Here is a 25,358-nt window from a genome sequence, read left to right as displayed (position 1 = left end):
TGCTGAGCAGTACTGGTGTGCCCAGCTGGGCTGAGTGTGTGGCAATGCCAAGGCAAGCCAGACGTGCTCCGTAAACCTGGGGGAGTCTATTGTCTGGGAAGACCTGCTGGTCATATGCAAAACCATTTCTCATTGAATTTATCCATCGCATGGTCTTCTATGAAAGGCACCCAAAGAGTGGTGGGGGCCCCTTGGAGGGAGCCCTGGGTTGGGATCATGGGATTTGCCTGGTCCTTGTTCCATTGTCACCTGGACCAATCCTACTCCCTGCCTGGTGTGTCAGATGTGTCCCTGTGGATGAAATGCTGCACATATTCTGTGTTCTCAAACCTCGTGAGGATGGACAGGGCAGTCACCCCTGTCCCCCTCTGACATGGAGACAAGCAGGACCAGCCACTGCAGTTCCCTCAGTCCTGCACTCGTCTCTTGCTGGAAAATGATGCCTGGAGAAGCTAATTACCATGTCCTGCCAAGCCTTGATAACTCTCTCTGTAGGTGCCTGCAGAGAGGCTCAGGGAGCTCTGTGTAATCTCTCTCTTCCTGCCAGGCTGAAATTCCAAGCTGGGGTGGGACTCTCCCGCATTGCAGTGATGCTGGTCCCTGGTTCCCCGGGGGAGCATTTCCACTGTGGCATTGTGGGGGTGGAGGGGAAGGGGTGGTGCGGGGGCGGCCCTATCTGTTTAGGGGAGAATTCCCACAGATAGAGGTGCTTTTCCCCCAGTGAGGCACCCAAACACGCCCGACCACATTGATTTGCCACCTACACCCCTTTGGTCCCTGGCATCTGAATCTGAGCTTGGCACACTGCAGCCCTTCTCAGAGTGGCCAGAATGCATTCCTGTTCCTCTGAGTCCTTCTCCTTCCTGGACAAGGAGGAATGGAGAGAAAAGAATATCCCAGTGTCTTAGGAGGGTGGGGCTTCCCCAAGGGCAGTGGAGATTAGACTCAGGTCAGGTGGTGGGGGGGTGGGTAGGAGGGACCATGCCCTGATGGTGACTTCCAGGGGAGAGAGAAGATTCATGCTAGGAGTTCCCAGATAGCTGCTTCTGTTCTGTAGGGGAATGAGGGTCCACCCCTATGTCTCAGGGACCCCAAGATAGTCATCTGTTCTGTGAGAGGCAAGTGCGAAATTGGCAAGCTCTGTAAAAGTCACCTTTGAGTGCCTCAGGAATTCTCTAGGGAGGGAGGCAGCAAAACCTCATTCATTGCCCAAGACTTATAAGGCCAGCTCTGGCCATTGATCTGTCTGTCTGTCTGTCTGGACTTACCTGGCCACTGCTGCTTTCTCATCACAGCCTCAGGTGAACAATCACCTCTTGGCTGATCCCCAGCGGCTCCGAGTCATTTTCCCACAGCCGTGGCTGCCTTGTGGCTGACTGCAGGCCCTGACTAGAGGTTCCTAAGCCATGGCTGGGTCCTTATTCCTTTACTCTCGAGAACATAACCGCTCAGTCCTGGGGCTTCAAACCCATCCCCACCCTACCCCTGCCTCCAGCCCTAGCCTAGGGATCTCCCCTACCCCAACAACTCTTAATGACCCAAGCACTGCCTGAGATTCCTATTTCTGTTCTGATGAGGCAGATACAAGGCCCCACTCAGGTCTGCAGCCAAAAAGAGGGGGTGTGATTTAAGACAGAAATTTGTAAAACCCAGCCAGGCCCCTTTTCCTCCATCTAATACCATAGCCCACCCGGACAAGCTTTGCCAAGAGGACTAACTGGGAGCTGGGCTGAGGGTGCTTCCTAAAACAACTGGCAGATAGTCAGGCCAGCTGCCTGGTTACCCAAACCTGCCCCTTCTAGTCTCTCTGGAGGGATGATCCATAGATTTAGAACTGCTTTTCCATCCCCCCAGCCCTGAAGGAGGGTTCAGGCTGAAGCTGAGAGAAAGCCCAGCAATTCCCGCTGGTTGGAACGGGGTGGTTTGCCGTTATAACAGGCTGGCCGGCTCTCGACATGTTCCTGACGAGATTAGGAACTCCTGCAGGTATGTGTTTGTGGCGGCCTTCAGCCTGTATCAACAGATATGATGACTCATTTCTTCCTTAGTGGAATCACCAAGGGCTTGCTGGAACACACCTGGGGGGCCGGGGAGCGGGCAGAGCAGCTCCCCCTGAAGAGAGACGTGACTGCCAGGTGGAGTCACAGGATTCTGGGGGAGGGACTGATGGCAAGGGGGCCCTGGGTTTGCTAAGCCCCCTCTGGGGCCTGCCTGGGCCAAAGGGCAAGGAAAAAATTCAATGCAGCAGAAAAGGCTAAATTAGGAGGCGTTGTGGTGGGATGGGTCTGTCCCTCCAGAGAGCAAAGTGGGATAGACCGGGGGCTGAGGGTGTCCCACAGTCTCTGTTTCTGGAACTTGGTTCTTGGGGAGACTTTCTGGCCCAAATCTTGCAGGAGAATCTGCCCAGCAGGCTCTGGTGTAACTGTGCCTCCTCTAAGAAACGGAGTTTGGCAGTATGTGATGGAAATCTATTTTCTCCTCTGGCACAGAGTTGAGAGATCAGGCCACAGCTGGCTTTCCAAGGGCTGAAGTCCCTGAAGCAAGCTCTCCCTAAAGGAGTAAGCAGAGCAGACCGCTGCCAGTGGGGACTCGCTCTGCCCCCTGTTTGTGGATAGTGTGCAATGTGCTGCGATGTTTGATGACATTCCTGGTCCTGGAAGGATCTTTCAGGACCTTGGCCAAATGCCCCCTTGCTTCCCAGCACCCTTCTTTGGGCTACTCACAGCCCTAGGCCCCGGCTGTAAAGAAAGATTTGCTGGCAGCATGGCCTATTCGCTGCCAAGACATCAGGGCTGCAAGGCAAGTTTATCCCTAGCTGAGCAGAGCCTGCCAGGAAGACAGTGTTTGCACCCCACACCGCTGCGCAGGTGTGTCGGTGAGCTCACAGCTGCCCCCCAGGCATGCCCAGCCCACTTAATCATTCACAGCTCGACAACTCTCCCGCCCAAACCAGGTCTAGAGGATAAAAGCGGGGCTTGCGGCTCCCAGGTAACAGAGCCGCCTTCCGCGTCCTGTCCCGCGCTGCTCTTTCTCTCCAGCACCTCGCAACCGCTAGTTCCCGCTACTCTTACTCCACTAGGAACCAGCCATCATGTCTCGCCAGTCAACCGTGTCCTTCCGGAGCGGGGGCGGCCGCAGCTTCAGCACTGCCTCTGCCATCACCCCGTCCGTCTCCCGCACCAGTTTCACCTCCGTATCCCGGTCCGGGGGTGGCGGCGGTGGCGGCTTCGGCAGGGTCAGCCTCGGGGGTGCTTACGGTGCCGGTGGCTTTGGCAGCCGGAGCCTCTACAACCTGGGGGGCTCCAAGAGGATTTCCATTAGCGCCAGCAGCGGTGGCTTCAGGAACCGATTTGGTGCTGGTGCTGGAGGCGGCTATGGCTTTGGAGGTGGAGCCGGGAGCGGATTTGGTTTTGGCGGTGGAGCTGGCGGTGGTGGCTTTGGGCTCGGTGGTGGAGCTGGCTTCGGAGGTGGCTTCGGTGGTCCTGGCTTCCCAGTGTGCCCCCCTGGAGGCATCCAAGAGGTCACTGTCAACCAGAGTCTTCTGACTCCCCTCAACCTGCAAATCGACCCCACCATCCAGCGGGTGAGGACTGAGGAGCGGGAGCAGATCAAGACCCTCAACAACAAGTTTGCCTCCTTCATCGACAAGGTGAGAACTGATTCTTGGTGGAAAACCACCATGAGTGTGGGATATGTGCTAAAGAAGTGGGAAGAGGGGAGATTTCCTGACCTTGTACAAATATCTTCCTATGTTTTTCTCTTTGTTTCCGTGTCCTGGATTCGTGGCCCACTTTCTTAATTAGACTGGCAGCTTGGAAGAGAGGGTCTTAATTCATCCCCTTCAGAGTTGACCCCCTGAAGGCTCTTTACTGACTGTGGGGAAGAGAGATGCATTCTGTGCTCCATGTAACGGGGCTGATTGCATAGAAAGGTGGATCTGTTCACTGGACAGTAGCCTGAGTGCCTTCACAGCCACCCCTGCCCTGGGCCAGTCTCCGCCTAGGCTCTCTGTGCCCTGAATAAGTGTCCTGTCTCCCCTAGAAGAGTGAGTTTAGATGCTTCACTCTGGACCTGTCCTCTTCGGCCCAGGTCCAAGCACTGCCCATGGGAAGATTTAGGGGGACAGCATGAGAAGGGAGGAAAACTGGAAATTTGATCAGTGAAACATAAGATTCAGATGTCTCCATCTTCAAACTCTGCCCCCTCCAGGTGCGGTTCCTGGAGCAGCAGAACAAGGTCCTGGACACCAAGTGGGCCCTGCTGCAGGAGCAGGGCACCAAGACCGTGAGGCAGAACCTGGAGCCTTTGTTAGAGCAGTACATCAACAACCTCAGGAGACAGCTGGATGGTATCGTTGGGGAGAGAGGCCGCCTGGATTCGGAGCTCAGGAACATGCAGGACTTGGTGGAGGACTTCAAGAACAAGTGAGCTGGGGTAGAATGGAGACAGGGCGAGTCTCTGTACCAGATATACTTTATAACCAGACCACTGATTATACCTTGCCCAAGGACTGAAAACAGATACATTTTTCATGGACATCTAAAGTGCTGGGAAAACATCAGGTCCATGTTTAGAAAGTTCTAGCTGCAAGCTCAGTCCCTCTGCAAGATACTTAGCCTTCAGCCTTCAGTAACAAGCTCAGTGCCCTTGGCATGACCTGGTGAAAAAAGTAGTCATGTAATCCTTGCTTTGGGGGACCTTCCTCCCCAATACACTCAAAGTACACAACATGGACTTTTTGATGGATTCCCCTCAAAGCAGGAACTGATGATGTAACCTAGGTTGGTCTAAGTACTAAACAATTTCTTTAGTCCTTATGAACCAGCAGCTGGGCTGCTAATTTTTTGTTTTTTTCAAAGGCCATGAAAGCTGAAAAATAAAGCACTAGAGAAATGTACTAGATGTGGAATTTTAATGAAGCTGTATAGTTTTTCTACAGGAATGTTCCTGAAGCGACCGAATTATAGCATTAATAGAATAGCTATCTGCTAGGCAATTACAGAGAAAACAGTATCCTAATGGGTAGGGAGCTTGCCCAGAGGTTCTTGCTCCCGGTGTCCCTCCCTCTCTGTCCATATGATATGAGAGGCCTCTTCCAGGGGGAAGGTAGGCTCACAGTTGACTATGTGCAGTACAGGCCCTGGGTCTCATCCTCTGATAAGCACTTCCCATTCCTTTTTACCACCAGGTATGAAGATGAAATCAACAAGCGTACCACTGCCGAGAATGAGTTTGTGATGCTGAAGAAGGTATGTGGGTAGCAGAGAAACTGTCGCCTGTGGTTATGCTCATTTAAGGTGTTGTTCATTTAAGTCAGGGTGGGAATGGGGTACAGTGCCAACCAACCATGTTTCTCTAGGATGTGGACGCTGCCTACATGAACAAAGTGGAACTAGAGGCCAGGGTCGATGCACTGATGGACGAGATCAACTTCATGAAGATGTTCTTTGATGCGGTAAGAAATGTCCCCTGTTCAGGAGCCAGAGAGATGGTCACCGAGACATCACCAGGGATTAGGGTCTCTGGGATTAAGTGACTTTCAGTGGTTCCTATGGCATGGACACATATTTGTCTTTTCTACTCTTTCAGCACTATTCACACTTTATTACTGAATAAAGCTAATTCTCTCTCTCTTTTTTAAGTCAAATTTAAAGCAAAAGACCTCTACAATAATCAGTCTGCAGAGTGAGATTTACAGTGAGCTATTAGAAGCCCAGGTATACTTTTCCTGGCCATCTCCCCTTTGTGGAATACCATCCTGTCTCTGCTAACTCTTAGCATGGCAAACCACACCGTCAGGTTCTTTTCAGATCAATTTTGACCTAAGAAGAGTCAAGTCTGAGAGGTTACATGGTAGGGGTTTCTTGATGTTCAGAGTTATTAAATTTAAAATATAGATTTAGTAGTGATTTGAATTATTTATTAACTGACATAAGTTTTTCATTAACAGGTAGGAGGTTATTATTTTTTTCCTCAAGTTGACATAGAACAATGAATAGAAGATTTGAATGGAATGATATGAAATAAAATGGACTCACATGATTGACTTCAAATCTCCCTGCAGGAGCTGTCCCAGATGCAGACGCACGTCTCAGACACATCCGTGGTCCTGTCCATGGACAACAACCGCAGCCTGGACTTGGACAGCATCATTGCTGAGGTCAAGGCCCAGTACGAGGACATTGCCAACCGCAGCCGCACAGAAGCTGAGTCCTGGTACCAGACCAAGGTGGGTGCTGTGGCGAAGTGTCCTGAATGAGGGAAGGACACACATCAAGTATTCCAGGCCTTAACCAAAGGCTAAGGATGGGGCTCCTGAGACCTGCTGAGGCCTATTGGGAGGAGTTATGAGACATGCATACATCTGCCACATAAATTGAAGAATCTTAAAGAGAATCTCACTGTTTCACATGAGTGTCTACAGAAAAGCAAAGGGGCTAAAGAGGAAATTAAGACCAGCTCCAGGCTCCCCAAAACTATGCCACTTACCACCTTGAGGTAGCTCCTACCTATGAACTTGGGGGAGTGTTTCCACGCTCGTGTAATGGACTCTTTCTTCTTTTCCATTGGCATCAGTATGAGGAGCTGCAGCAGACTGCAGGTCGCCATGGCGACGATCTCCGTAACACCAAGCACGAGATCTCTGAGATGAATAGGATGATCCAGAGGCTGAGATCCGAGATCGACAACGTTAAAAAACAGGTAGGGAAAGAATGCAGGGAAGGAGCTTGAGTCCTTAAAGGAGAACCGACTTTGTTTTGCTTTCTTAACATATACACCCAGAGCTGGGGCAGGCACCAGCACTTCAGTGTTCCACCATCCACAATGACCAGGGCAAATGTGCTGGCTTCTCTCTGCAATCTCAGAAAGAGACACCTCAGGCCCAGGTGAGCCTCTAAAGTGTCCCCACCCTTCCTTCCTTCCCCTCTAGTGTGCCAATCTGCAGAATGCCATTGCTGACGCTGAGCAGCGTGGGGAGCTGGCCCTCAAGGATGCCAGGAGCAAGCTGGCGGAGCTGGAGGACGCCCTGCAGAAGGCCAAGCAGGACATGGCACGTCTGCTGAGGGAGTACCAGGAGCTGATGAACACCAAGCTGGCCCTGGACGTGGAGATCGCCACCTACAGGAAGCTGCTGGAGGGCGAGGAGTGCAGGTGGGTGACACAGCTGACATCACGAATCACAGTGGCCTCACGTTTGATAAAGTAGAGCTTCTACTCCATTACTGGGTGTCAAAACACACACACATAGGTGGCCACTACCTTGTACCTGATGATTATCCATCATGAATCCAATGATCCGATCCAGCCCAATCTGACACGCTTCTATTAGGGAGCTTCACTAAATGACTTAGTTCTTCTGGGCTTCATCTGCAGCTGTCTAAAAGGGGTCACGTACAGTGTTAACAGCAGCAGGATCAAATAAATTAGATGCATAGGACCAATCTGCCAGACTGGTCTCACCAAATTTTTCCCCCCTCAGACATACAGCTGACCTATACAATGAGACCTCAACTCACTTTTCTGACCCACCACCAGTATTCTTTGATGCTGCCTCTCCTTCAAACAACTAAGCAACCTCACACATGTCTTTCTCATTCTTCAAGTGCTTCTTCCTTCAGGAAGCCTTTCATGATTACTCCAGTTGAGTTAAACTCATCTGCCTTTGGATTCTCAAACTACTGCATTTTCTTCAGTCTTCTGACACTGCCCATTGCCTACTTCCTCCTTGACGTATTTCTGTCTAAGCCAAGTCTTCTCACAGGATGTAGCTCCTGTAAGGCAACAACTGCTTCATACATGTGTATAGTTCCCACAGCCTCTCCTTCACATTTTCCATGTAATGAGTAGAGGAGAGTGTTAATTATAATCTTCCTTTGATAACCTGTTTCTAGGTTGAGATCTATTCCTTTAGGAAGTCTCTCCAGAGAGCTATCTCTTACTCTAATTTAAGCAGTTTTTCAGGCATGCAGTCTCCTAGCTCAGAGAACAAGCTCTAAACATGACTATTGGAGTTATCCACATAGATTACTGCTGTCTTTTGGGGGGATTTTAACTCATTTCAATTTTTCCCTTTCAGACTGAGTGGAGAAGGAGTTGGACCAGTCAACATCTGTAAGTAACTTTGAACAGACATTAACAATGATGACAATACAGGGTATTTGGTGTGACTCAGAGTCCCACTGTTTCTAGCTACCAGACATGCCCATCTCCCAAATGGTTGTTTAATATACTTAGTGAGAAGCAGGTGGTACAGGAATAAAAACACAGGTTGAGACAGGAAGCAACAGGGCTCATGTCTTATCTCCTAAAGGGTGAGCTCTGTATCTTACCCATCTTGGACTCTGTCTCCCATTGCCCTGACCCCCATTCCCTTGGGGGACTTAGCACCATCCCTTGCCTACTGTGTTCACCGGCTTTCTATTAGGGAGCTTCACTAAATGACTTAGTTCTTCTGGGCTTCATCGGCAGCTGTCTTAAAGGGGCCACGTACAGTGCTAACAGCAGCAGGATCAAATAAATTAGATGCATAGGACCAATCTGCCAGACTGGTCTCACCAAGATTTTCCCTCCTTTCTCTGCAGCTGTCGTCACAAACACCGTTTCCTCGGGCTACGGTGGTGGCAGTGGCTTGGGCGGCGGCCTGGGCGGTGGCCTGGGCGGCGGCCTCGGCGGCGGCCTGGGCGGAGGTCTGGGCGGTGGTCTTGGCGGAGGCGGCAGCAGCAGCTTCTACTCCAGCAGCAGTGGGGGTGTTGGCCTAGGCGGTGGGCTCAGTGTCGGGGGCTCTGGCTTCAGTGCAAGCAGTGGCCGAAGCTTGGGCTTTGGCAGTGGTGGGGGCAGCAGCTCCAGCGTCAAATTTGTCTCCACCACCTCCTCCTCTCGGAAGAGCTTCAAGAGCTAAGAGCCTGCAGCAAGTCACTGCCTCCCAAGCCCAGCAGCCGGCTGTGGCATCCACCTGTGGCATCCACCTCTTCTAGGTGGTGTCTCAAGCCAAGTTTTCTCCTCTTCTGGAGTCTAGTCAATGAAGCCTATCGCAGACCCACATTCTTTGGTTCCTGGAAGGCCCAACCCCCAGTCTCTAGCCTGGTGTGTCCTGATTCTATGCTCTGCTCCCAAGCAGCCTTTGAGTCTCTATAGCCTGGTCCTCAGTGACAGAAGAATCCAATGTTTTCCAGTATCTAAACCATCAAAACAGAGTCCTCACCCCAATCCCATCTGGTCTATCTCCAGAATGTGTTCAATAAAATGCTTTCATAATATAAGCTGTTGGGAAGAACTGTTTTTTCAAGATCTACACCCAACCTAGAGATTCACTGAGGGTCCATCTGTCCAGATGCGGTTGGTTCCTTTGATTCACAGGGGGACAGAATGGCCTTGAAAAGAAAGTGACCATTGTGGGTGGTGCAGAGACTCCAGGAGGCATGAGGGGTGGATGCTAAAGCCTCTACGATGAAGGAGTCTCTGGAGGGCGTGAAGGGGAAGCTTCCTTGACTTGTAGCTTGTATAGATTGTACAGCTGTTTGTTGGAGGGGGGCCCATTCAAGATGGGCTGATTTTGCAAATTGGCCTAAGTCAAATTTGTAAATAAGGAATTTGTTGTCTTGAAGCCTCCAAAACACATAGAGGTCCTTTTATAGATGTTGGTCCTGTTCTAATAATGTGGGTGCTTACAGGGTCAGTAGCTTATAGTTCCTTAATAGTGTCAGGGATGTAGGGGCCCTTGGATTAGCAAATAATTTCAGGAATTTAATGGAGGTGGCCAGAATTTGCACTATGTGTGGGTTCACAGGCCATCCTCTTTCCATTAGCTTGTCTTTACTGATCCTGAATGAGGGTGTTTAATGAATCTCTTCAAATAGGAATTCATCAGTGCAATGTCATGCCTGCGCTTCTGGTATGCATTTAAGATCTTGCCTGCAAAGACTGTGTGTGATGGCAGGGTGGCTGAGGTACGCCATCAGCATGTGGAGGGAGATGGATTGTCCCCCTTCAGAGATGAAAGCACTGTGACAAAGAGGCTGTAGCAATGGGCACTGAACACAACATTTATCAGCCAAATCCTCAAAAGTGAAATATTTACCTCTTGCTGTTTGAACACAGCCAACAATTTCAGAAATATTGGGTAGGGACCTTAACAGGTATGACAATGGCATTAGGATTTTGGTAACCCACTGTGAGGCATCTTTATTCTTTCCAGGTTTAAAAATAGGCCAAACTGAGTTGTTGAATGGAGAAACAGTGAGCATAATCACCCCTTCTCTAAATATATTCCCTATAATGGGTTTCAATTTTGAAGGCCCTGTTTTCATTTACACTAGAGCACATTAACTATAACCAAAAGTCCATGAAGTCCTATTGTTACAAGCCAATTTTCAAGTGTCAGGACTTAATTTAATTTTAGTGTGTTGCTCATTGGATCAGAGTGTCCATAACTACTGTGAGATATATTGGGTGTGGGGAGCAATGAGTGGTAAGATCATGTGAAATTGAGGCAAGTCAGTAGTTCTAATAATTAAGGTGAGGCATACTTGTTTGCTCTCTCTTTGGTGTTCAATGACTTCTTCAAGATTACAGGGGAACCTTGTTTAAATTTAGTGAGATTACCAGTATAATTTGAGCTCCAGTATGGATTAAGGCCATGAAGACTGGCCAACTGGTGTATTTCCGCAGACATTAAAGTCAGTTTAGAACCTATGTGGTAGAAGTGCAGAGCCAGTACACATCCCTTTTGATCTTTTTGATGTATAAATTATTTTTGTAAATTTCAGATTTCCAATTGATCAAATTGTGTGTGTGTGTGTGTGTGTCTGTTTGTTTCCTCCCCGTTTTCAGGTTTCTTTCTTTCCTTGCTTCCTCACTCTGATTCTCTTCCTTCCTTCTTTCCTTCCTCCCTCTCTCTTCCCGCTTCCCTCTTCCCTCCCTTGCCATGCCCCCTCTCTTTTCTAGGGTTACTAGATTTACTTATGAGAGGAATTCTTGCTACGCTGCTCATATCTATACATTTCTTCCTTCAGAAGGCCTCAAATCAGTATCATCAGGGTTTGAGACTTTTCCCACAGTTGGTTTAACCCCTTACTTGTGCCACCAGGGTGCCCAATGTATTTTCCTTGGGAAAATACAATTTTGTATATGGGGAAATACAAATACAAGAAGAGGATTTTCTTGGCAACAGAGGCATAGGCGGCAGCAGCAGCAGCAAAGCATTTTGTAGGGTTCTCGTACACTATTTAAGACTTCCCTGGTGGCTCAGACGGTAAAGTGTCTGTCTACAATGTGGGAGACCCGGATTCGATCCCTGGGTTGGGAAGATCCCCTGGAGAAGGAAATGGCAATCCACTCCAGGACTATTGCCTGGAAAATCCCATGGACAGAGGAGCCTGGTAGGCTACAGTCCATGGGGTTGCAAAGAGTCGGACATGACTGAGTGACATTTTGTAGGGTTCTCTTACACTGTTTTCCTTTAAGTGTGTGGTCTCAGTATGCTACAGTGTAATTGCTCTTCCACCCAATGAGTGATCACCTGATAGGATCATATATTGCACAGTCTTTCCCCTGAGTACTTCACAGAATGTGGGCCAACGCCTGCTTAAGACACTCAAAAGTCTTCACAAGACAAGAGTCATTCCCTTGAGCTTGGCGTCAGTCATTGTTTATAAAGGAATCAAGACACAGAATTCAATATGAGACACACAAATAGGTCTGGGCTGAGACACGTGACACTTTAAGGAGGGCTCCAGTCCCATAATTGTCTCCAAATGACAACGACTGAAGCTTCTGATATAGGTCAGCTAAGTCTATAACAGAGGCCGTGATAGAATTCAGCAAATGTAGCACAAAGCAGTACAGCTCAAGTGCAAGCTTGACAGAAGGTGGCAACACAGCTCAAAGAGCCCACTGGCCAGAATGCAGCAGCTCAAAGTGCACATTGCCATGCTGCAAGCCAAAACAAGGAAAGAAAGATCCCAGTGATAGCAGTCATCATCTAGACATCTTGCTCACAACACCAATTATTGTGAACACCTTCACTCAAAATGTAGTTCCACTGTTGAGACTGATGACTTCACAAACACACACATACACACAGATGGTATGAAAATGACATTACTCACATAACAAGGTGTTCTGAAAAGAGCAGGGCAGGCCTCCCAAGCGGGTTCACTATTGTTTAAAAGAGACCAGAGTGGGTTTTTTATGGTGATTAGGAATGGGGCCAGGCCAAGGAACCCCGCACCTACTTCGAAATTTCCACTAGTTATAAAGGAGGGATCATCTGGGCTTTCTTACCAGTTTTCTCAGGTGTAGGTAGAAGGGGAAGGGCAATGGGCGGGGCTTAGAAGCTGTCAACATTCATCAGAGTAGAAAGAATGAAATTGTATAATATATGTTCATATCAAAAATATAAATAAATCAGAAATGAATAGCAGATAACTGGCTATACCCCCAATACAAAATAAAAAATTTAAAGGGTGAAAAAAATTAAAACCTTCTGCTCTGCAAAAGATATTGTCAAGAGAATGAGAAATCAAGCCACAAACTAGGAGAAAGTATCTGCAAAATATATATCCTTTACAAAAGACTGTTATCTGAAATATAAAGAGCGCTTGAAACTCAACAATAAGAAAACTAATAACCCAGTTAGAAAATAGGCTAAAGATCTTAGCAGATACTTCACCAAAGAAAATATACAGATGGCACATAAGCATATGAAAAAAATGCTCACATCATATTTCATTAGGGAAATTCAAGTTAAAGTAATGACATACTGCTGCACACCACTAGAATGGTAAAAATCCAAAACTCTGAGAATACCAAATGCTGTCCAGAATGTAGAACGAGAACTCTCATTCACTGTTGGCCAGAATGCAAAATGATACAGCCACATTGGAGTCAATTTGGGCATTTCTTAAAAAACATACTCTTACCGTGCACCCCAGCAGTTGCACAAATTAGTGTTTATCCAAGTGAGCTGAAGTTTTGTTCACACGAAAACCGGTTATGTGATGTTTATAGCAGTATAGATTCATCGACTGTAAAAAATGTACCACTCTGATGTGGGATGTTGATGGTGGGGAAGGCTATGCATGTCAGGGACTATATGGGAACTCTGTACTTTAAGCTCAATTTTGCTGTGAACCTAAAACAGCTCTAAAAATTGAAGGGTATTTTAAAAATGATTCAATCATTTTAGAAAACACAGACATTTACTTGTGTGTATGTGTGTGTGTGAGAGAGAGGAATGGAATTTACTATGGTTCTGGTTATGTACACACACTGTGCACCTGGCTGGACTGGTTGTACATTTACTGCTGATGCAACTATATTCCCAGGTATTTATTTAAGCAAAATGAAAACATACGTCAACACAAAACCTCACAAGTATGCTTACAACTGTTTTATGGAAGGAAACTTCAAACTGGGAATATTTTAGGAAGCCATCAGTCAAAATGGGTAAAGAAACTGTGGTTTGTTCATACAATGGTACTTCACTCAGTAATAAAAAAGGATGAACTACCAATATTCACAGCCATCTGGATGAACTCAAAAACATTTTGCTGACTGCAAAAATCTAGACACACAAATATATACATATATATTTATAAATATGTATGTATAGGCTGTATGATTCCATTTATATAAAATTCTAAAATAAATTAATTCAAGGTGTAAACATCAACACAGTGATTGTTTAGGGGCAGTGGGCTTAAAGAGAAAGAGCACAAAAGAATTTTCTGGAGAAATGGAGATGTTATATATCTTGATATTGTGTGGATACTGAAGTGTGCAAATTTGTCAAAATTGATTGAATGCTACACTTGAGATCTGTGCTTTTCACTGTATATAAATTATACCTCAAGAAACAAAAAAAAGTTAAGACAAAGAATATTTCATGTTTCAAGTTTCTAAAGGGGAAATGGAAAAGAAAAAAGTAAATTGGGAATGGAATCTAGATTAGCCAAATCAACAGTTTCTGCCACAGATCCAAACTTTTCTAGCCATCTTAAGCGCTCTTCTGGGCCTATCAGAAAAACCCAAGGTATTTCCAGGGAGTGGCTGAGGGAAGAGCAGAGGAAAGGAGGTTACATGTATCAGATCCCCCTGAGGCCTCCTGTGCAATGTTAGGTGTGCAGACTTGGGTCGGAATATCAAAGATCTGTCACTAATTCCAACCCCAGGCCTAAAATGAGGTTATAAAGGATTAACAAATGGAAGTAGCCACTGAATGCCAAAATATCTCGGAAGAGACGGAGGCATGTTTGCTTTCTAGGACATTCAGATGATTTTGAGATGAATTTTTTTTTGGGGGGCGGGGGAAAGAATTACTCCAGATCATCCTGAATTGGTAGGAGGAATTATCCAGCACATTCATAATTCATCAATATTTTCTCTTTACTAAAATAAAGGGAGTTTAATCAGAAGACAGAGGTAGTAAGACATCGGGCATAAGGCGGCATCTCATCCAATCATGCTATTTGAGTCAGATACTCGGTGTGTCTTATTAAAGTGTTGGAGTATTTTCACCCAACTATACTTTTCTTTTAATAACACAGTGTAGTGAGGTGGCTGCTGCAGAAGTGAGGAGGTGAAAACCAGGAGCTCAAAGAGGAAATAAGAAGGGACACAGGGATGCTAGGGAGGCAGTGGAGAGAGAAAGAAACGAGTCCACTGGGAGTTCTTGGACACTTTCTTGGTCCCCCTTGGAGCCCTGGTTTGACTGCCTTTAACCCCTGTTCTTACTGAGAACTGAGGACACATGATGAAGGAGCATCTGGCTCCTTGTCCTCTCTCCATGCTTTTTTTTGCTGCTTATCCTACCCATGCTCCACACTAGCCCTGGAGTTCAGCCTGTTCTCTCCCCATCCTTACAGCTTCTCTAAAACACTTCTCACCTCTAGCATCACTATTGCCTCAGAGCATCAAAATGCCTCACTCACAAGATATCCATTGCTCTTCCTCCAGCTAGTTTTCCCACATTGATTAGGAAAGCCAGGGGTTGTCTCTTCATCCAAATATGCCCTTCAGTCCCAGCCCAATGATGTACTTATCCGTGACTTACACTTTCAAGTACAAATACCTACCCAATACCAATATAGGGTATTGTATAGGGCGAGTTGAAAAGAAATGGACACTTTAAAAAATGTATAACTCAGTAACTAGGTTTTATAAGAACATGTACTAAAATCAGTTGAAGGGAATAATCAGGTTTTTTTTTCTTTCTATAACTGTACAAACACTCAATTTGTGTCCCTCAGGGCACATGACACGCCCCAATTCTGTAAGCTAATATTGCACCCCAATTCATTCCAGACCTTTTGCTGCATATTGCTTCTGGTTGTTGAAATGGCAGCCACAATGCTTCCCTTCATCTCCTCCAGGCTATGAAGAAGAGGTTGGAAAAATACAAGGTTCTTGACTTATCCCACTGGAAGTCACGTGGAATGACATCTCGGGATTTGGGACCACGGTTTCAGAAGTCAATACTTTGAACTAAGCAATCCACTGAGCATGGTGGAGGTGTTTTTCCATCATCTCTGGACCCCAAGATCAACCTATGGTTGAGCCCCATCCTGCTGGAAGAAGGAGTTGACAGAAACTCTCTGCAGCCGTGGATAAAGCCACGGAGATAATCATATCCAGATATGTGACCTTTCACTGTGTTCTCTGCCAAATATGGGTGGTCTGTGGGTGTGAAAATTGAGAAGGGGGACAGTCTACCATACATGTTCATAAACAGCCTGGTTACTAAGTAATATAATTTTGAAAGTTTCAGTATTTTCTGAACCACTCTGTAAATCATAGAAGGCTGCACTTTCCACTCCAACTTTGGTGCTGAGACAGGCTGGGACCTGGGACCCTTTGTTTGCACCTGGACAAACAGCTTCCATGGCAACAAAATACAAAGAAACTAGAAGAGATTAAAAATAACTGTGCACATTGGCAGTTGAGGCAAATTATGAACAACTAGATACAAAAAAGACCAAAACACACCCCAACTGCCACTTTTGAAAACCTAGAGCAAAAGCAGAGTGTGAGTGCTCTCTGCACACAACATCACCAGAGGCGGGGGAGGCAAACCACCCAAGCTACCCCTCCGGCCAGACCCCTGGACACACCCCTACTCTCACCCCCTTTAAGGAACCAGCTGGCCCCTGGGTTAACAAGGAAACCTATTACTTGTTTTTACTCTCCCCTGCTGCAGTAGGAGCCCCAGGAAAGCTTTGCCTGAATTTCTTGTCTGACCTCTGATCAGTTTCTACTGATTAAGAAGGCCAAGAACCCTGATCAGCAACAGAGCTCCTGTCCCCATCCTTCACACATGTGGCTGCATGTTTTTCTCTTTCGATGGGTGCTCCCCAGGGACAGGATTATGTCTGGGATTCCCTTGGAAAGACATCATCCCTCATTGGGGTTTGTAGGATTAGGATCAGGAATCCTACTCTGGAGTTTGCAGGATTAGGGATTTAGTCTTGAGTTTTTGATGGAATGTGACAATGGCCTGTTCCTCCTTCTCATCTGTCAGCTCCACCCAGGGAGGCAGAAAGACAAAGCAAATCCTCTTGATGCAGACTTGCCATGGGCTCAGGCGTCAGGGGATCCCTCTTGCCTTTCTCCATGCTGGGAAAAAAATGCAAAGAGTACACACAGGTTAATCCCTGGACCATAGAACAAAAGCCTTCCTCATTCCACGGCCATCAAAGACAGCACCAGCCTGGATGGAGGCTCCCTGGGCACAGAGTAGAGCCTGGACTTGGCAGCCTGCTGGGGAGGAGGCTGGTTATTGTCAGAGTTACTCACGCTGCTTTGTTTTAGTTTCTCTCACATAGCTGCCTGAATGATCACTCTTTGTTTTAATCTTATTATGACGGTCTGGCTTCCCCACCCTGCTCCTCTGGGAAACTATAACTCCCTTAGGCTCCATTATGGGACATGATTTGTGATCACTGAAGAGATTTCATCTGGGAAGTCAATTCTCTAACCATCCAGTGGGTTCCCACTGCCTATGAATACAACCCTCTCCTGGGCACTAAAGCAGGGGAAGAGCGCAGAGGACCAGACTCGGGAAGTGGAAAGAAGTACAGTTTAGTCCAGGTAGCTTTACATTGCTGGTGCTGTCTAGTACACAGGCCAAACCGCACCGGATAATATGTTGCAGTTAAATCATCCTCTGAGAGGCCCCTTACTAACGCGGCACAAACCAGCAATGCTGGTTGCATTTCCTCCCCCTTCATAGGCAAGTACAGGCTGCTCCTGTGTTCAGTTCTTGAAGTGAATGTGAGGTTCCTTCTGCAATTGAATTATATACTTCACTTGAGGGTGAGACACACACTTAGTCCTAAAAGAGGAACAGATCTGATTACCTGTGCTGGTTGATAGAAGCCTGTTCTGGTGTGCACAGCTCAGACAAGGACCCAGCAGAGGGTGGTGCAGGGGAACTTGACTCCACAGGAAGGAGAGGGCAGCCTGCCACGCTTCTTTCAAGGACTCGGATTCTCCCTCCCTCTGACCACCAGTTTTCTTCCAGCCCCTTGGGCAGGGAGCCTCATCCTCTCTGGAGCAGAACTCTCCTCTGACTGCTGCAGTGAGTGCCAGCAAGCTTGCAAATCATACTTCTGATCTCATGCCTCTGCATGGCCTCTGGCAACACTCAGCCAACTTTTATTTGTGGCTTTTGATCCTTACTAATGTGGTACAAACCGGCAATGCTGGTTGCATTTTCTTCCCCTTCATAGACACTTACAGATTGCTTCTGTGTTCAGTTCTTAAAGCTTCTTGTGGATCCCTGAACACACCAAGCTTCTTCATACTTCCATGATAATGACGATATTAGCTCATCTTCGTTGAGAACTTATGCACGCACAGAGTGCAGAGACCTTTACATGAATTATTTCACATAATCCTCACAGCACTGTGAGATAGGTACTATTTTCATCCCCAGTTTACAGCTCTAAAAATGAGTAATTTGCATAAAGATGCACAGGAGCCTGTGAGCCTAAGTACCTTGCTTGACTCAAGAGCTCTTGCTCTTAGCCAGGGGTTGGCAAATTTTTCTTTAAAGGGCCATCTAATAAATCTTTTATGCTTCGCTGGTCACACACCATTCTGTTGCAACCACTACTCAACTCTCTTATTACAATGTGAAAGCAGAAACAGACATGGGACATTGACATAGACACAGGGCATTGGAAAAACAGGATGTTGCTCCAACTTGACTTGCTAGCCCTTCCTACCCATCCCGGCCTCATTCATGTCAAGCTTAAGGACTTTATCCCAAGAAAGTAGCTCAGAACACCATGCCATGGGAAGGAAAACTTCTTTCTCAGAATTGGGTGGAAGAATACTTCTTGGTAAGGCATTGTGCAACCAGGGTGGAGGAAGAGGAGCTGCTTCCATGGCCTTGAGAAGGTATCTCTTTCCTGCCAGATGCCGAATAAGCACTTCTTTAGGTAGGGAATGCCCTGCTCCCCTGGAAACTGCCTCCATAACACTGGAGAGATTGAATTGCTTATAAAATAGTCACAAGAGCTTTTCTCAGGCTCATCTCAGTGTGGGAGTTTGTCTTTCCTCCCCTGGCTGTCCATTTAATCAAATAGTCTTATAAAACACCCTGTCTACAATTGCTCTCAATACTCCTCCATAGTGCTTAATTTATGGACTAAAACAATCAATCTCCTTCCCCCTTAAACCAAGCACCATGATCACTTGGCAGCCTTCCCTCCCTCTAAGAATGTGTCTGGAAATTTAAGATTTCAAGCACTGAGATTAGGAATATAAATTTGGAAGTTACTTGTGACATCATCACACCTGTAAAGACACATTTTTATGATTCACTGTTTCTATATGCCCCTCAACTTTCTGTACACACCCCATTAAGGTGTCTGATCTTGACTCCTAAGAAATGTCAGAATCTATGAGAATATAAATTCAGTGAATTCCCTTCATGATTTTTGTCCTACTCATTTTAGATTCTCAAAATTAAGTTCTAAGTGAACATTCCAAAAAACTGGAGAAAAGGGTGCCTGTGAATTCCATTTGGTAGGAAAAAAAAATGTCCACAGTCACCAGCTCAATGGGAAAGCAAACACTGGGGAGGAAGGTGCAGGCATGGGTAGAAACCATGAGAAGTAAGCTTTTTGGGCAGAGTGGACTTGGGTGATCTCTTATCCTATATCATGAAACTGCCAATTCCACACAAGACAAGCTTGTTCTTATGCTGTAAAAACTCATCTCCTTTGTCCCTCTTGCTTTTCAAAGGAGTGTCATGTCCCCAGAGTAGCCCCCAATTCCCAGGCCAGGCCACCAGGAAGGCAATCAGGAGATCCAGAAGGACATGTTCAAACATGGCCAAAAACCACCGCAAGCCACTTCTTGCTCAGACCACGGGGCAAATGCCTATTAACCCTCAGAGACAGTTCAACCTGATGGGAAGGGTGGTGTGAGTGGAGAAGAAAACTTGTGTGGGAAGGGGGCAAGAGAAGAGTGTCTGAGTAAGCAGAAGGAGGGGACAATTATCACAGATCAGCTCCTTGTCTCCTTTGTTTGAGAACATGACTAACCCATGACTTCAGTGAATTTACATCCAATGGTATTGTGTTGGGATCAAGTCAAGGCTAGAAGCCAGAAGAATTTCTCCATGACTAAAGGAAACCAAAGAAGCAATATTCATACTTCATACCTTTCTAGAGGCAGGGGGTGATCTCACTATTTGTAAAGCCCAGCCCTTCCTAATCTGCAGGCTCACCTTCCAGGACTGAGCCCGGCCCATTTTTTCCATATATAAGCTGCTGCCGGGAAGCTCCTCTCATAGATCTGCTCCTTTCAGCTCTGCCTTCCACCTCTCACACCCTTCTCAACCTATTCTTCTTCAGGAACCATGTCTTACAAATCCACTGTGAAGACCCAAAGCATCAGCCGCAAGGGCTTCAGTGCCGGCTCAGCCAGAGTCCCTGGGGTGTGCCGCTCTGGCTTCAGCAGCGTGTCCCTGTCCCGCTCCAGGGGCAGTGGCGGCCTCGCTGGAGTGTGTGGAGGAGCTGGCTTTGGCAGCCGCAGCCTCTATGGCCTGGGGGGCTCCAAGAGGATCTCCATCGCAGGGGGCAGCTGTGCCATCGGTGGTGGATATGGTGGCAGAATTGGAGTTGGCTATGGCTTCGGAGGTGGAGCCGGGAGTGGATTTGGTTTCGGTGCTGGGGCTGGTAGTGGCTTTGGGCTCGGTGGTGGAGCTGGCTTCGGAGGTGGCTTCGGTGGTCCTGGCTTCCCAGTGTGCCCCCCTGGAGGCATCCAAGAGGTCACCATCAACCAGAGTCTCCTGACTCCCCTCAACCTGCAAATCGACCCCACCATCCAGCGGGTGAGGACTGAGGAGCGGGAGCAGATCAAGACCCTCAACAACAAGTTTGCCTCCTTCATCGACAAGGTGAGCTGGGAGCATCTGCCCCAGTGGGGATTGCAGAGTGCCCAAGAGAGACCCAACCAATGTCTTACCAGAGGGAGCCTTGGGATTTTCAAGAGAGAGGGGACTCAGGCTAGCTCTCCACTGGGATGCAGGGCAGGACCACATCATGTGGACCACAGGCAGAAGGTGATGGTAACCATTTACAATTACTGATCTCTTAAATGTCTTCCATAATTGTGAGGGAAGCATTCACAATTCTTGATAACCCTGAAGCAAAGAAATGAACTGAAAGAATGGAATGAGTTAGCTTGATCTGTTGAACAGTGTAAGAAATAAAAAGGGGAATTACAGTGGAAAATGTACTTCAGCCTTAGTTGAGCTGGAGGGTGTAGGGGCAGAAGGAAAGAAAACTTAAAAAAAATAGAAATTCCAGGGGAAAAAAGACTCAAAAATATGTGAATACCCATAGAAATACTCAACTTGTAGAACCAGATCATAAGCACTAAGAGAGTTTATTTTAGAAGGACTCATACTCTAAATAGGAAACAGGATTAAATCCAATTATTAATAAGATTGGAATTTAATCATTAGATTATAGACATTTTAACATCTCTTTAACTGAAATATGCTCTTTAAAAACCTCTGTGCAATATATGAGAGAAATATGAGTTTTAAATTACATTTGTGATTGTGCTTATCAAAAGGAAGAACAGAAAGGTGAAAAGTCACTGACAGACGTCTCTGGAATAGAGAGGGAGGGAACATCTGACAGCTCCCTGGGGAAACTTGGCTATGAGACCTGTGTGGTGTGAAGCTAAAAAGTCAGGGGAGCAGAACTGTCAGCCTCTGTACAGGCTCTGGAGCAGCCCAGCACCACCAGGACCACCAGATCAGCCTGGGGACTTGTCAACTCACAGATAACTGTCTTGTCTTCCTGCAGGTCCGATTCCTAGAGCAGCAGAACAAGGTCCTGGACACCAAGTGGACCCTGCTGCAGGAGCAGGGCACCAAGACCGTGAGGCAGAACCTGGAGCCTTTGTTCGAGCAGTACATCAACAACCTCAGGAGACAGCTGGATAGTATCCTTGGGGAGAGAGGCCGCCTGGACTCAGAGCTCAGGGGGATGCAGGACACGGTGGAGGACTTCAAGAACAAGTGAGTGACAGGAGACAGAAAGGCTCAGTTTCACGAAGCCCATATAATTAGTTTCAAGCTAATTATATGATCAGGTTCAAATGAGGGCATGATCTTAGTAAAACATGTCCATGAAAATGAAACCACAATTCTTACCTAAACACAAACTCTGGAAAACATAAGGGCCATGCAGGTAGATGGGGAGAGTAATGGAGTAAATAATATAGTGACCACAAAATTCACCTTTGAAGCTTACTGGCTGGAAAGTCCCATTTGCATATATCCATTCTGGGAAGTTGAAATTCCAAGCTGCTTTTTCTGTATCATCTTCACCCCTGACTCAATTAGATTTTATCCTTTCTAATTCCAGATATGAAGATGAAATCAACAAGCGCACAGTAGCAGAGAATGAATTTGTGAATCTGAAGAAGGTGAGATGAGTCAGATCAGGGGTTCTGGTTTCTTTGCTGAAGGGGAAGACTCTGAGAAAACTGTATCAGGGAGACTAAAAAAGGAGCAGACTGGGCATGAGGGCTCATCTGATCTCAGCCTGTTGGCTTCTTTCCCAGGATGTGGATGCTGCTTACATGAACAAGGTTGAACTACAGGCCAAGGTAGACGCTCTCACAGATGAGATCAACTTCCTAAGAACCTTCTATGACGCAGTAAGCATCTTTTCACATTCTGCTTTATTGATTACACTGAGATTTGCAAAGGGTGGAAAATCTCTGGCTGGGTATACCTGTCTAAACGTCATGATCAAAGATGATCGGATGATCTCTGGTTCTGCAGGAACTGGCTCAGATGCAAACCCACATCTCAGACACTTCTGTGGTCCTCTCCATGGACAACAACCGCAACCTGGACCTGGACAGCATCATCGCTGAAGTCAAAGCCCAATATGAGGAGATCGCTCAGAGGAGCCGGGCTGAGGCTGAGTCCTGGTACCAGTCCAAGGTGAGTGGTGAGGCGGCAGCTGAGGAAGAATCCTTGTGCCTCTTCTGTGAACATCAGTGAGGCTGTAGACTTCAGTGGGGAAACTACAACTAAGAAGTGGGGGCCTCTCAGGGTAGACCTTTTGGGTAATTATGTCCAAGTCTCATAGGTCAAAGACCCAAATGTAGGACAAAAGCTACTGTAGATAAAGGCAGAGTGATCTTTGCTTTAGATTTACCCTGATGCTGGTTCTCAGCAAGAGTACAGAACATTGCTTGTCCTGAAGAGAACCAGTCAGTCAGTGGTAGTACCAAGGATGGTATGTGATGGGTACACAGTGTCAATGACCTAGTAACACCAATTTTCATACAATGTCTTGTGGAGAAACCATTAGTTTTGATTTGATAAAACCTTGATTAGTGTCCTGGGAAGCCTATGGACAGCCCCCTTGTCTCCCTCTGGTTTACAGTACGAGGAGCTGCAGGTGACAGCGGGCAGACACGGGGATGACCTGCGCAACACGAAGCAGGAGATCTCTGAGATCAACCGCGTGATCCAGAGGCTGAGATCTGAGATTGACCACGTCAAGAAGCAGGTATGGAGGGGTCCATAGAGCAGAAAAGCATTGTTTCCTTCCTAGACCATCAGGTATCATCAACCATCATGTGGGAAATTTCTGGGCATCGTGAGGGAAAAGCAAGAAGAGCTCCCTCAGGTTAAAGATACGGAGCCCAGCTTACAAGCAGGAAACAGACTCAGGACAGACCAATTCCCACTGGTCAGTGAGACAAAGATACAGTCTAGAGGCAATAAAATGAGATTCTGAAAGGGGAATGATTGATTTGGGAATACAAGACACATGTAGGCAAAGAAACTTTCAGGTCAGAAAGTGTGAAGAAGAATGTTGCATATATGCTCAGATTCAATATGAAAAAGAAGCTGAGAAAAGGCACAGGACAAATGAGGGTTATCCAAGTCTGTAAAGTGGAAGGAAGGCAAGGTCTCAAGAGTTTGAGATGAAATTGTCTTCTCAATGAGAATGTTTGTGGTTTTGTACAAGTTATTATACATCCACATAAACTTATCTAAACTGTCAACATTCAAAACAGAGCAGTAGTTCCATTTCTTTCCATGTCCTCTGGCTTTATTCTGCTGTGGCATCTCCCAACCCCATCCTCACTGATGTGGTTAACACAGAGGGAAATAGGTTTTCATTAGGGACACTGAGACTAGTTAAGGTTTGTTGTTTGAAGAAAGACTGGACAACGAATCAACCTCCTTTTCCACGAGATCTGGGCTCTAGAGCCCTTCCTCACTGGGAAAGTACAGCTATGTTTCCTCTGCCCTGGAGTCCAGATTCAGGTTCTGCCCTCCTCCCCTCTAGTGCGCCAGCCTGCAATCCGCCATCGCCGATGCCGAGCAGCGTGGGGAGCTGGCCCTCAAGGACGCCAGGAGCAAGCTGGCTGACCTGGAGGACGCCCTGCAGAAGGCCAAGCAGGACATGGCCCGGCTGCTGAAGGAGTACCAGGAGCTCATGAACGTCAAGCTGGCCCTGGACGTGGAGATTGCCACCTACAGGAAGCTGCTGGAAGGCGAGGAGTGCAGGTGAGTAACTCACACAGCCTCCGCAACCATCTGGCTCCATCTCCAAGAAGTCCTGCCAATGAGCCCAAGTGGAAGGCGCTCTAGCGGTGGTCATAGTGCTACTGCCAGGACAGCACTGAGAAGGCAGGCTCCTGGGGACTCTCCTCACACGGAGGCTTCCCATGCGGGGCCAGCTGTGGCTCTGGGTCTCATCGTGGCTGTGTCTTCTGTCTCCTAGGCTGAGTGGGGAAGGCGTTGGACAAGTCAACATCTGTAAGTGCCTTCACCTGCCCCCATCCCGTGCCCTTGTGTCCCTCTGACTGGACTCTGTGTGGCAGAGGGAGCTCACCATCCTGTCCTGACCTCGTCCCTTTGCCTCCACAGCCGTGGTGCAGTCCACTGTCTCTGGTGGCTATGGTGGTGCCAGCGGTCTCGGCAGTGGCTTAGGCGTGAGTGGAGGAAGTGGCTACTCCTACGGCAGCGGTCACAGCCTTGGAGGTGGCTTCAGTTCTGGCAGTGGCAGAGCCATAGGGTGTGGCTTCGGCTCCTCTGGGGGCAGCAGTTCCACCATCAAATACACCACCACCACCTCCTCCTCCAGCAGGAAGGGCTACAAGCACTGAAGTCGTGTCATGGGCTCAAGCTCCCACAATGTCTCAGGCTCCCTCTCCAGCTTCACCACCCTCTCCTCCAATTATTTCCTCTCTCTGCTCCCTTCTTCTCTTACTCCTTGAGTTAGAACTGAAGTTACTTAGTGCCCTTATCTTCTCTCTCCCAAAACCTGTTACCCATGAGGTTCCATTGTTCAGCATTGGAAGGTCACCTCTTGAGTCCTACTCCATAACAGGGCAATCCCACTTGCTTTCCACTGGCCCAGGAGGTCCCATCTCAGAGGTGTTATGTTCCTCCCTTGCAGTGATTACTAAAGTACAAGTGACTGGTTCTTTGATGTACAGGGTTTGTATCCCTGTGGTGCTTCCTCTGCTCTTTTCTCACTTGTATTGCTAAATAAAGCAGATTTATAATATAATGTGTGGTTTCATATAGCTTTTCTTTATCACCAGTGGTTCTTGAGGTTTTCATCTGATAAATGCCTTCTCAGGAATGAAGCATATGCCCAGTCCCCATGTGCTTCACTCTCCTTGTTTAGATAAATTCAAGAAACAGCAGTTTAGCATCCTGATGCTCAGCAGTCCTCCCATAACACTTGGCATGTGGAGTGGGAAGGATCTGGTTCCATCATCATAGTAAAGTCTGGTTTTACTGCTTGGATCAGGTCTCAGCAGTTTAGTTTCTCTGACTTTTCTTTATGATTCTA

General features: G+C 47.2%; 2 protein-coding genes across 2 annotated transcripts; both read left to right on the top strand.

Annotated features, from left to right (window-relative positions):
- Positions 1-3,013: 3,013 nt before the first annotated feature.
- Positions 3,014-9,260, top strand: KRT5 (keratin 5). Its single transcript, XM_055566360.1, has 9 exons — positions 3,014-3,649; positions 4,210-4,424; positions 5,189-5,249; positions 5,360-5,455; positions 6,065-6,229; positions 6,577-6,702; positions 6,932-7,152; positions 8,078-8,112; positions 8,583-9,260. Exons 1-9 carry the CDS (start codon positions 3,092-3,094, stop codon positions 8,897-8,899), a joined length of 1,794 nt encoding a protein of 597 aa, XP_055422335.1. The 5' UTR covers positions 3,014-3,091; the 3' UTR covers positions 8,900-9,260.
- Positions 9,261-19,773: 10,513 nt separating this feature from the next.
- KRT6A (keratin 6A) lies at positions 19,774-25,059 on the top strand. The gene is made up of 9 exons (XM_055583838.1): positions 19,774-20,407; positions 21,327-21,541; positions 21,891-21,951; positions 22,090-22,185; positions 22,313-22,477; positions 22,926-23,051; positions 23,841-24,061; positions 24,279-24,313; positions 24,425-25,059. Exons 1-9 carry the CDS (start codon positions 19,868-19,870, stop codon positions 24,661-24,663), a joined length of 1,698 nt encoding a protein of 565 aa, XP_055439813.1. The 5' UTR covers positions 19,774-19,867; the 3' UTR covers positions 24,664-25,059.
- Positions 25,060-25,358: the final 299 nt, after the last annotated feature.

The sequence above is a fragment of the Bubalus kerabau genome, chromosome 1 (assembly GCF_029407905.1).
Source record: "Bubalus kerabau isolate K-KA32 ecotype Philippines breed swamp buffalo chromosome 1, PCC_UOA_SB_1v2, whole genome shotgun sequence".
NCBI classification, from domain to species: domain Eukaryota; kingdom Metazoa; phylum Chordata; class Mammalia; order Artiodactyla; family Bovidae; genus Bubalus; species Bubalus kerabau.
The sequence above is the reverse complement of the archived record's forward strand: the minus strand, read 5'-3'. Positions and strand labels throughout refer to the sequence as shown.

Bases quoted from the DNA above. Each gene is read 5' to 3' on its own strand.
- KRT5 (XM_055566360.1), top strand. From the start codon at position 3,092: ATGTCTCGCCAGTCAACCGTGTCCTTCCGGAGCGGGGGCGGCCGCAGC. The intron at 4,425-5,188 runs GTGAGCTGGGGT...TTTTACCACCAG, and splicing joins GTGGAGGACTTCAAGAACAA to GTATGAAGATGAAATCAACA. The intron at 8,113-8,582 runs GTAAGTAACTTT...CTTTCTCTGCAG, and splicing joins AGTTGGACCAGTCAACATCT to CTGTCGTCACAAACACCGTT.
- KRT6A (XM_055583838.1), top strand. From the start codon at position 19,868: ATGTCTTACAAATCCACTGTGAAGACCCAAAGCATCAGCCGCAAGGGC. The intron at 20,408-21,326 runs GTGAGCTGGGAG...GTCTTCCTGCAG, and splicing joins TTGCCTCCTTCATCGACAAG to GTCCGATTCCTAGAGCAGCA. The intron at 22,478-22,925 runs GTGAGTGGTGAG...TCTGGTTTACAG, and splicing joins AGTCCTGGTACCAGTCCAAG to TACGAGGAGCTGCAGGTGAC.